Genomic DNA, 12,180 nt, shown 5'->3' on the forward strand with positions numbered 1-12,180 from the left:
TGAATGGTAATAGTTAGGATAGGTCTTAGGGCAGGCTTAGGGTTAGGGTTACGAGTTTTCGCGAGTTTTCGTGAGTTTTCGTGAGTTTTCGTGAGTTTTTGCAAACCTAAGGTTACCATCTAGACATGGCAGTAATTTACCTGTTTGTATTTTGTTCCCTTTTTTTCCACCTTCTTACTTGCATGTAGGTAGGCAAGATTTTTAGTCTGAAACCAGCGGATACATAGCATTAGAAGAAGAAGAATCTAAAATGCCACTGGCTGTCTTTGGCCTCATTGTTATCCCAATGGTTTTCGCTGTGGTCACCTGTAGAGCAGCAATATAAAGGAAGTATTAATTTGGTTTTATGCACAAGGACACTTAACAGTGTTTGCTACCTTGGGAGCTTAAAGCTTGACATACAGTAGGTACAAAAGTTTGATTGCCCCATAAACATATTGTTTCATCACTTGAGTACTCTTTATTCCTGAGATTTAACATTCTGAAAATTCATGGTAAACAACTTTTTAGCAAACTTTTTAGCAGTGTGACAACCAGTGTTGGTCATCTTACTTTAAAAAAGTAATTAGTTACAGTTACAAATTACTTCTCCTAAAACGTAATTGAGTTAGTAACTCAGTTACCACATTGTAAAAGTAATTAGTTACTCAGCAAAGTAACTGTGACGTTATTTTTTATGTTCTATAACGCTTTTACGTTCTATAACATCTTTAACGTCAAAGATGTTTATATTAACTGATTGAAGAATAAAAAGCGTCTCCTTCGCTGGAGCTCACGCTAGCTGCATTTGGGCTTGGGGTTGGGTTAGCAGCAGCAACAAGTGTTGTGTTAGCATGTGTTGATGTGAGGGGCTTCGTAAGATTGAGTTGCTTGAGGCAGACATGGATAAAGTCTTTTTTCCTGGGCATAACGTGCATGTTACATCAACATTCTTGCCTTTAAATTCAATGAGGGAGAAGTAGTGCTGCTACTTCCAGTTCAAGAACGCTACCTTTGAATCTCCCTGGCTCGTCGCTATTGTAACTCTCTTGTGTTTAGTGGTAGTCAGAGCGTGCAGTGAGACAGCGTGAGCAGGGCATCCGCCCACCCAGCCAATCATCATCGCATTTGCAATGGTGTCATCATCCCCCGTTCTCTCCAGGCAGCTGGTGTGTAGCCAAAGCCTGACACCTCACGCTTCATTCAACCAAGTAACGCGGCACTTTACATTCTCAGTAACGATAATGGCGTTGCAACGATGGGAAAAGTAATTAATTAGATTTCTCCGTTACTGAAAAAATAACGCCGTTAGTAACGATGTTATACTTAAACGCCGTTACTCCCAACACTGGTGACAACCTCCAATTTTATCGTGGTATACATGTACATCCCTTTTGATTCTTTTAGCCTTAATTTAACATCAACATCATCACCACAGTAGCTTTTTGTGATTCTTGTAACTCCCCAGACTGGACAAGTACAGGCCGAAGAAGGAAGGGGAAACAAGTGATGTGAACTTTGAAGCCCATATCTACTTCGACGACGCCTTCAGAGATGTTCCCGGTAGTCAGGGGCGCCACGTCAACGAATATGCAGAGATGCTCGTGGAAATTATCAGAGAAGTTTACGGGTAAGAACTGTGAACTCAATCTTTATTCATAGTAAAATAAAGGAATGATACATCACAGTTCATAATCAGAATGCCAAGGGATCTCACAAATTGTCACTTTAAATGAATATGAAGTATCTTTCATCCTCTGTCATCAGTATCTTCATAAACATCAATAAAGGCCTCTTTAAAAAGCAGCAGCAGATCCCTGATCAGAAGATCGTTACCACACCGTACGGAGGACGTCTGGTGGTCACCATGCCACATGGAAACAGTATCACGGTTCACTTCAAGGACAAAGAACTCATCCGCCACAAGAAGAGATGGTCTCAGGTGATAAAGAATGATGTAACAGAGTTTGATAAGTATCCAGTTTGAAACTTTTCATAGCTTAAAAATGTCACGTCACCTACGATCATTGCCTTTCCTTTACTGCCAGTGAGATGTAGTAGCGTGAAATGTAACTTTAAGGAAATAGGGTTGCTACAATGTTTATGTGACTGTGTCAGAGTGTGTTTGCTGAATAACTTTTGATATTTTACAGGTCATGTACTTGTACTATCTGTTGGGCTGGAAAGTTTCAACCAAGTGTTTCAAAAGGTGGAGGAAAGGAGGGGGCAAGGGTGAGAGTGAGCTGTATAAAGAGTTTGAGGTGAGATGAGAGAAAACACATGCACACACATGGTATGACCAAATGCATGCGTTACAATATAATACAAAATTGTGTCTGCTCCTCCAGAAAGAGAAGCACAACACCTACATCCTGGCTTTAGATGGGGACACAGAATTCCAACCGGCTGCTGTGATGCTGCTCATCGATCGTCTGAAAATGTACCCGCGTGTCGGAGCGGCGTGTGGCAGGATTCACCCCACCGGATCAGGTTGGTCAAATGCAATAAAAGGACAGGGACAAAATGAGTTTGGTTGTTGATTAAAGCTGGGTCAGAAGTATACTAGACCAATCAACAAACATCTTACAAGATAAAATATATACAAAAATTGAATTTTGTGAATAGTTTAGTGGAAGTTTTCAGAAAATCTGGTATACTTTTTTTTCTGATTGAAATTCAGAGGCAGCAACCTAGCATCTAATCATCCAACTGCATGTAGGAAGGGTTTATGTTGTCAAATAAATAGGACAATGAATTGTTTATTTTACAGTGTAAAAGTTAAAGTAACCAATGTCCAAAGTTAATTAATTCATTACCATGACAGACCCCACTGAATCATTCCTATGAAAAGTCGACAAGTGTACTCTGTAATGGATGTTGTTTAAAATAGAGCACATATGTAAGTAAATAAGTGTAAGAATAATGATTACAAAAAGTTCATTTACTGGCTTCCATCTTCTTGATCACTTCAAACTAATTTACGCTCAATGGTGTTTTAAGCCCCCCAATGTCTCCTTCCAGGCAGCGCTGCGACCATTGACTTCATATCACCTAACCCTAACCCTAACCATTGGAAGGAGATGTTGGGGGTTTAAAACACCAATAAACCTAATTTACTTAAAACACATTTTGTAGAAAGTTGCCTCTCAAGACAATCAACACTTTACTAATCAAAGAGCTGTCACAGACAACTACTACAGGAGCAGATAGTAACAGTTGTAGTAACAGTTGTGTATTTTGCTGGCAGGTCCCATGGTTTGGTACCAGAAGTTTGAATACGCTGTGGGCCACTGGCTTCAGAAGACCGCTGAGCATGTGTTTGGCTGCGTGCTTTGCAGCCCCGGCTGCTTCAGTCTGTTCAGAGCAGCGGCGCTGATGGACGACAATGTGATGAAAAAATACACCATCAAGTCCTCGAAGGCTCAAGACTACATCCAATACGACCAAGGTACGTGAAAAATCAGAAAAGCAGTTGGCCCGTCTATTTCTAGAACTAAATAAATATAAAAGTCTGACAAAACACAGAGCTAGTTTACCTGACATAAACTGTAGTAATGTGGATTTACAAGGCAAACTCATTAATGGTGTCGTGGTTAAGGTAGATTTGACACTGACAATCTCTAATGGTCCCTGCAGGCGAGGATCGCTGGCTGTGTACTCTGCTGCTGAAGCAGGGATGGAGAGTGGAGTACAATGCGGCCTCCGACGCCTACACCAATGCCCCAGAGGAGTTTAAAGAGTTTTACAACCAGGTTATTAGAAAAGCCACTCAGAATTGTATGTTATTGAGATTGTCATTTTCCAACATGAAGGGTAGTCTGATCCACTTTAACATGTGGTTAACGTTGTGTAATCACCCACGTCTTTAGTTTGGTTTAGGAAAAAATTGTGGTTTGGGTTAAAATAAATACGTTTGTTATGTAACCTAAGTCATGTACGTAATTTAAAAATCATCAACATTGACTTTGGTTTCACACAGGACACAAACAGCTGGGTGAAAGTCCTGTGTTTATTTGACCCATCCATCCACCCCGAACCTCCTAGCTTTGCGGACTTTGTCGCTCTTTATACTACCTCGCCTAACTTTTTTCTTAGAAGCAGCCATGCACGTTACAAAAATGGCTCTAGAGGGACCTGACCAAGCGGTCATATCTGACATGTTGGGATTAAGAACTGGTTGGACCTACATGTGAAAAGACAAATAAAAAAAGTGTGAAATCATTCATGCAACAATCTTTGGACCAGATCCAAATGCCTAACCAGTTCTGCTTCATGAGAAGTATTTAGCTCAATCGTTAACCGTCATAAATACCAGGTGTATTAAGTTACTGAAATGACTGTAGCTTTGTCTGCACTAACAAAACACTGCTTTCCACATCTTCCACCATGACAAGTGTGTATCATTCATTTTACAGCTCCGTGGCATTAAGCGGATTCTGTCATGTGTTTGCTATTTAAGTGAAAATTACAGTAATATCGAGATATCCTATCCATAGTTATTACAAATATATTTTAGATGAAGAGAAACAATATTAAAGGTCCCATACTACGTTCATTTTCAGGTTCATATTTGTACTTTAGGTTTCTACTAGAACATGCTTACATGCTTTATTTGTTAAAAAAACACATTATTTTTCTTATACTGTCCGCAATTTATCTGTATTCACGCTCTGTCTGAAACACTCCGTTTTAGCGCCTGTTTCTTTAAGCCCCCATCTTGAAAAAAGCCCAGTCGGCTCTGTTTGGCCAGTGTTTCCGGGTCTTTAGCATCTGCGCTATCAGCGTCTCTGCAGTCATTGCAACCAGGGAATGATGGCACTGTAGCTCCACTTCATACTCATTTATGGAATAGTGGTGATATCACAACCGTACGGACTTCCTGACAGCTCGTTTAAATGCAGTTTCTGAATACGGGTTGTGTCCATTTCTCTGTGGATTGAGCACTTTGATACTTTTACAGTATTTACATAGCACCTCAACCTGCTTTATCAAAAAAGGACCGAGCACCTCACTGTTACAATAGTTGAACCTTTAATGGTTTTGTTGGTATGCAAAATAATAAGAAATTTATTTTGCGAAAATATTGGGTCTCCATAATGTGATGGTTTACTGGCTTGAGTCTACTTTTACTTAACCAGAAACATGCTGGTTTAACTGAAACTACAGCAAGCTGCAGAAATACAGAAATATTCTAATAACTATGTCATTTTGTCAACATTTTACTGTATAATTTATGCTAATGTTTACTTGCTATTTTCAGCGTCGGCGATGGGGGCCGTCAACCATGGCCAACATTGTAGACTTGCTGGGCTCTGCCACCCTGATTTCCAAGAGAAACCTGTCCATGTCTAGATCCTACATGGTCTACCAGCTTTTCAACTTGGCCTCGTCCATACTGACACCTTCCTCCGTCATCCTTATGATTGCTGGTAAGGCTTTTTCTTGGTTTATGTTGTTTTTCTGCCAAATTTACAAGTTTAGCAGGACCACAATGGAAATAAGATTGGACTGTTTTATTATGTGTCATGTGTCAAATGTAAGCATAAGAGCTTAATTCTCAATCATGCAATTCGTAACTTGATGCAAAAAACAAAAAAGGCCAGTAGCTTTTCTGTAATCCTGTTGGCTGACAGACAGGCAGACAGACAAACAGAAAAAATGAGCTGAACACATAACCTTCTTGGAATGGATAATTGCAGTTACAAATATGATGAACTCTCCTGTTGTCCTCAGGTCAAATTTGACCCTTTTTCAAAATGTTTCTATGTCAGAAATTTGGGTTTCTTTCAACCAAATTGTCAATAACATGGATGGTTCCATACAACACTCTTCACAAGGAAAAATAACGATCAGGTCACTACTTTCATTGAATTTGGGTGTTTTGTTCAATATAATAGCATTTTAAGAAAAATTTATAAAAGAACGTTAAAAAATGTGACAAAAACATCAAAAAATATAATAGATAAAAAAACGAAACAAATTACCGGGAAGGAAGCCGAAACGTTGAAAAATATGTCATGCATGGTCGACGGGAAGACAACACAAGGGTTATAATGCAAATGAATGAGGATGCATACTATTATTATTATTATTATTATTATTATTATTATTATTATTGTTATTACTACTATGTGGTTGTAAAACCATTTTTTTTGTTTGCTTCCTGTCAATCATTCAGGTAGTTTGACTGTGCTGCTTGACATTCAACCCAACGGTGCTCTGATCATGGCTTTGATACCTCCTGCTATCTTCCTTGGCATCAGCTTCAAGATCAAGCCAGACACTCAGATTCTTATCGCAGAAATCATGAGCACCCTGTACGCCTTCCTCATGATGATAGCCGCCATTATCATAATATGTACGCAAGCCCAAAAACCAATAAAGCCTGTTGAAAACCAAAAGGTTTTTGGCTTATAAGTCTCATTTTCCATCTGTTTCTCCTTCATCAGGCAACATAGTGAAGGACCAAACCATCCTGACTCCCTCTAGCTTGTTCCTCATCACCCTTGCCAGCTTTTACCTTGTTACTGCACTCATGCATCCTCAGGAGATTGGCCTTGTGTGGTTCGGCTTGCTTTACATCCTCTGCATCCCCAGCTCCTACCTGCTGCTGTCGATTTACTCCATGGTCAACATGAACAACGTGTCCTGGGGCACCAGGGAGACGGCGCCTGCTGCTGGAGCTGCAACACAGGCAGCCAGAGCTCCACAAACCACAGCCCAGAAAGGTAGTTGAAACTAGATTAGATTATTGTGCATGCATGCATTTTGAGAGCGATAAAACCCCCAAATATTACAGCCAGTTAATAAAAAATTTTTTTATGTTGAGCACTGGACCGATTAGTGGATAATATAGCAACTTTTTATTTATTTCTGGGTAAACTATCATATATTTGTATTTGTATGTTCAAATTAATTTTGTTATTTGTTTTGTTTGATTCTGTTTTCTCACGTAGTTGCTAGTTTTATATTGATCAATGCATGTACATTTGTGAATGTACTTTATTGGCGATCAATTAACTTGTAATCTCACCTTATATAATTTTATGTAAATACAAAAAAAACATTTAAAAAAATGTATGACAAAAAAAAAGTAACACAAGTTACGTTTTAGGGGATTGATTAAAGGGCAAAACAATAACCATTACATTCCTCCACAGCGCTGCGGAGGGGGTCTGGCTAGTCCACACAGCATTCTGGGATGGGAGAGAAACATGCTCTGGTTTATTCACATTTCTTTAAACCAATCACAATCGTCATAGTCGGTGCTAAGCTTCGGGCAGAGCCCCGCTGCCTCTGCAAAATAGCCTCGGGAAGGAAATTGTTTTGGTAGAACGTGTACTTTCAAAAGTTATTTTAATCGTGCTATAGAAAACTCAGATTGGACAGATAGTCTAGCTAGCTGTCTGGATTTACCCTGCAGAGATCTGAGGATCAGTTAACCACAATCCTCAGAGTTTAAAATTCCAACACAAAGAAAGTGGAAGGTAACGGACATCCGGCCAAAAACAGTGAAATCCAATGGAATTTCCGGTGGCAACGGAGCAATCTCAGAAGTGGAACGTCGTGGATATAGACTAAACTACTACAAATACAGTTACACTATGTTTCTCCATCAGTTGTTTGAGTTGAATTGAAATGAATGATTTACTCTTGCAGCCAAAAGCACCCTCACACGGTTCTTCTCGCGGGGCAAATGCTGTAGAAAACTCTGTTGGAGAGGCAGTGCAGAAGAGCTCATCGTCAGCCGAGACATCCAGACTATGGAGGCAACCGAGCCTGACGCTCAACCCCAAAACACTATTGTGGAGACTGTGAGGAGGATGCCTGAGGAGGAGTGGAGGTAAGATCTGATGGTGGAACATTGATCGGAGGGTTAAATGGTATTTTTTTCGTCTTTATTTGATCGCACAATTAAAACCTATTGTATGGTAAAAGACATACTAATAGAGCATCAATGGATATGTGCAGGCAAGAAAGAAAGCCCAAGGGCCCAATACAAAACAATTCAGTCAAGTATGATCATAAACATTACACAAGACAAAGCAAAAGTAAAAGAGGAAACAAGAGAAAAGAAAAAGGTAAAAAAAAGAACATAATCATTAACTTATTTAAAAATTACAATAGAAATACATTTTGTGCAGCATGTTTTAGATAAATTCACACTGCCAAATTGCAGTGTAAAGTACGTATTTTAGAAATAACTTCACCATCAAATGTACGGTAATGGCCCAAAATATTATGAGTGACTAATCTTGTGAAACCTCTTCACTGTATAATGAGTTTTCAACCCTACATTGTTTGCACTGGTGTGTTTCTGACTGTCATTTCTTAATTAGTTCTGGGCAACAGGAGCCTGCTTTCACCTGCCCTAACCAGAGTAAGTACTAATATGAGGAAATTTAGAAAGAAGAAATCAAGCTTAAAATCAGTTGCAAGAAATTATGACTCAAACTCGTTCATGTTGTTTAATATTTTGTTGTCTTGCTCTTTTGTCCAGGTTGGGTCACACAACTGCAGAGTTTGTCTGATGACGTACGCCTGCGGGAGGATACCCTCGACGAGGTGCGAATCTCTCTTTTTATCACTTGCCGTAATTGTCTAATTGTAACTGTCCTCTGTCTCTTTATTACCACTGCTAAATATTATGTGTGATCATTTCTGTCCGTCCGTTTGCAGTATTGGCCAGAAATTTGTTGCACTTGTGCAAAAGTAAGACGACTAACAGTGGTGGTTCTAGGGGGGGGGCAAACGTTGCCCCCTTAATATTAAGCCTTGACGCATACATTTTAAACCCCACCTTCATCCCCAAAGAGGGGATATTACTTATGTGCAGTGATAAATAAAATGTAATGATAAACACTAAATGAGTATTCTTATGTTAATTGTTATATATGTTTCGTGTAGAACCAAACCTATGGAGGTTTGGTGTGGTGGTATGTAATGCTTTTATTTGGTACCCCTAAAATTGCATGTGGCCCCACCCTGGCCCCTCCATTTGAAATGGTTGAGAACCGCCACTGGACATTAAAGTTGGTGATCCTGTGATTATCGGGGTCAAAGATATCAGGCCAAATTTTAAGTTTTTAATCTAGTGATGTTTAAAACAGCACTGCGAAAAAGTCAAACAACATAATCCTATGAAGTAATTATGTCAAATGAAAATATTATATGATTAGGTTTTTTTCTCCAAAAACCTGGAAAGTCACGTTAACATTTGTGCAGTTATTGTCCTTATTTTAATACTTTAACTTTGGCAAACACCATAAAATACAACAAGGGTATACGATACAATGCAATATATTTTTCCAACCCTACTTTGAGGTAGCATGATAAACACATGGAACACTTTATTGAAAGAGGTTCTATATTCCTCTGCAGGATGAGGAGCAGTTCTTCAGAGAGCTGACAGCCAAATACCTAGAGCCTCTTTCTGTGAACAAAAAGGAACAGAAAAACATGGCTAACAAACTCAAGGAGTTTAGAAACAAGGTAACTATGTGCGTGTTTAAGTGGAGAATTAAACTACATGTTGGCAAAACGCTTTGATGATGCTGTGTTTGAATGTAAATAACAACAAAATTTTTTTTTTACAGATTACCTTTGTCTACTTCATTTTTAACGCCTTCTGGCTCATATCAACGTTTACTCTCCAGCTCTTGAGCTCGCCTCTCTTCATCCAAGTGCCAAAGCTCAACATCAACCTGCAATACACTGGAGAGTACATCACCATTGAGCCCATAGGCTTCATGTTCCTCCTGACCTTTATCTTCCTGGTTCTCATCCAGTTCTTAGCCATGCTGTACCACAGGTAACCAATCACCTGCTGTCAGCTCAAAGCAAATGAGTAACTTATTTTATATAAGAGTGTTTGATTTTCATGGATTTAGAAAGATCAGTTATTAATGTTCTTGTTGTTTTCTTTTCAGAATATGCACCCTGATCCATTATGTGGCCTTCCTGGATACCGAGTCCATGTCTGAAAAACAAAAAGAGCAACAGGCACTCAAACAGGTACATACAACTGCTATAATACTACTGTTACTACTAGGGTTGGGAATCACCAGAGGCCCTACGGTGCGATATTATCACGATATTTGTGTCACGATGCGATATTATTGCGATTTTAAACATATTGCGATATTCTGCCATATGTTGCAATTGAGTCCCTTTTTCCAACTTTGAAATTATGTCCGCAAAGGAAAACTTTGTCAACATGTTTTATCATTCCACTTCAATGTGCCATCTAGTGGACTGAAAAAGCAATTGATTTATTATTCTAATTTAGTAGCAAAGAGTTGAATTCTCGTGCAATTTAGATCGATACTTGGCATCTGTGTATCAATACAGTATTGCCATGGAAAATATCTCCATACCATGCTAGATTAATTTTTTCCCCCACCCTCAGTTACTACCACCATTACTAGTGCTGCTACTGCTATAGTTTTGAGCTGTCCAACTCTGTCTTCTCATTAGGTACCCATACTGCACTCTCAACTACGTTTCGCACATATGAAAAAGTTGCCCGTGGTTAAAGTTGTGAAATGAAACAAAACTGCTTGGTTAGGTTTAGGAAAAGATATTGGTTTGGGTTCAAATAGTGCCTTTGTTACTCCGTAACTTAAGTTACATACGTAATTTAAGTACATTTTGTACTGTATGTGACATCAGTTAAGAACATTATGTATGCTAACTAATGTATATAAGTTAAGTACATTATGTACTGTATGTGACATCAGTTAAGTACATTATGTATCCTAACTTATGTACGTAAGTTAAAATAACTCAACGTTGACAATTGGTTTTGTACGGGACACAAACAGCGGTTTCCTGGGTGAAAGTCAAGTTTGTTTGACTGACTTACGCAAACAATGTATGCAGACTTTGATTAGAAATGTATTTGTGATACGTCAAAAATAATGTGGGATGAAATATGTTTCGATCGAAACCTAATTGAGAATGTGAACATAAGTTTTGAGACAGGGCTGAGCTGTCCCATGTTACATTATACGCAAGGCCTTCAGTCACAGGTGAAGTAAAGGGTTTTCAAAATACAGTACAACGCAATCTAAGATATAAAACCCTCCTGTTTGGGCCACGACCATATAACCATTATAACCACACAGATACTGTGTAACTCGTACCTTTCTCAAAGCACAATACTTTGTCAACAAATCAATTTATGTGACACTATAGTGCAGATTTTACTTCATAGTAGAAGGAAAAGCAGCAATGAGGTTACTTGAAATAAATGTTCATCCCTTACTGCTGCGGCTAATATTGATAATAATAAATCTATAAATCAAATGAAACACATCAGCTCTCAGATAGCGTTCGTGCTGTGATTCAGTCTTATTGTTCATGTTCTGAACACATAACAAGAACATTAGAACATAACTACTGAGTCACAAAGTCAAGTTGTTGTTTTCCAAATGTTTGTCAAGCTTTTAGTTTTATTAGCGCATGCAAGCAAGCGCACAATGAGTGGGAGCAGAGCCATTTAGAAAGGGCCAATTAATGTGTCAGAAACCTAAACACTGATGTGACAGCATTAAACCTCACCCTTTCAGTATCATGGAAACATTGTTGACAAGGACATTGTTTAAAGATTTTCTAAAGTATTCTAGGTGTGGTAGCACTGCTGTGAACTGATCATCTGAATTCCCCGCAGGTCAAAGATGACGAAAGCGATGACGGCGAAGATTTAGTGTTTTCAAGGGTCCTCAACAGCCACGGCGATGGAACTCTGGTGTAAAGGACGAGGAACCTCACCATAACCGAAACCAGTTTTTAGCACTTTGAAACAAGCACATACTGTACTGTAGGCTACGAAGGAATTAAAAAGCTAACTGTATTATATTTAAATTCTTTTATTCGACTTTATGATATTCATAGAAACGTTTTAATGACCTCTCAAAAAACTGACAACATAGATTCCACTGAAATGATAAAACAAGCAACTTCAATTTGTTTCGCTGTGTGAGTCTTGAGTGTGATAGACGGTTGCCTGTTAAAAAATCCAGTTCTTAAAGAAGTTAAAGAATTATGCTGTTGAGTAAAATGAACAGCAAGAGATGGTTTAACTCAGCTGTACGTTTTTATAATAACCAATAATGGTTTGTGAAAAGCTATATTATATTTACAGGTTATACATTTATATTTACTGCTACATTTTAAAATCTGTGTCGTGTCTCTGTTTCT

General features: G+C 38.7%; 1 protein-coding gene across 1 annotated transcript; it reads left to right on the forward strand.

Annotated features, from left to right (window-relative positions):
- The first annotated feature begins 1,602 nt into the window (after positions 1-1,602).
- LOC120571334 (chitin synthase-like) lies at positions 1,603-11,945 on the forward strand. Its single transcript, XM_039820219.1, has 16 exons — positions 1,603-1,609; positions 1,787-1,921; positions 2,133-2,240; positions 2,328-2,469; positions 3,227-3,427; positions 3,616-3,731; positions 5,240-5,408; positions 6,158-6,337; positions 6,429-6,707; positions 7,639-7,822; positions 8,319-8,359; positions 8,480-8,544; positions 9,361-9,471; positions 9,576-9,790; positions 9,909-9,993; positions 11,651-11,945. Exons 2-16 carry the CDS (start codon positions 1,847-1,849, stop codon positions 11,732-11,734), a joined length of 2,055 nt encoding a protein of 684 aa, XP_039676153.1. The 5' UTR covers positions 1,603-1,609; positions 1,787-1,846; the 3' UTR covers positions 11,735-11,945.
- Positions 11,946-12,180: the final 235 nt, after the last annotated feature.

The sequence above is a fragment of the Perca fluviatilis genome, chromosome 13 (assembly GCF_010015445.1).
Source record: "Perca fluviatilis chromosome 13, GENO_Pfluv_1.0, whole genome shotgun sequence".
Lineage (NCBI taxonomy): Eukaryota > Metazoa > Chordata > Actinopteri > Perciformes > Percidae > Perca > Perca fluviatilis.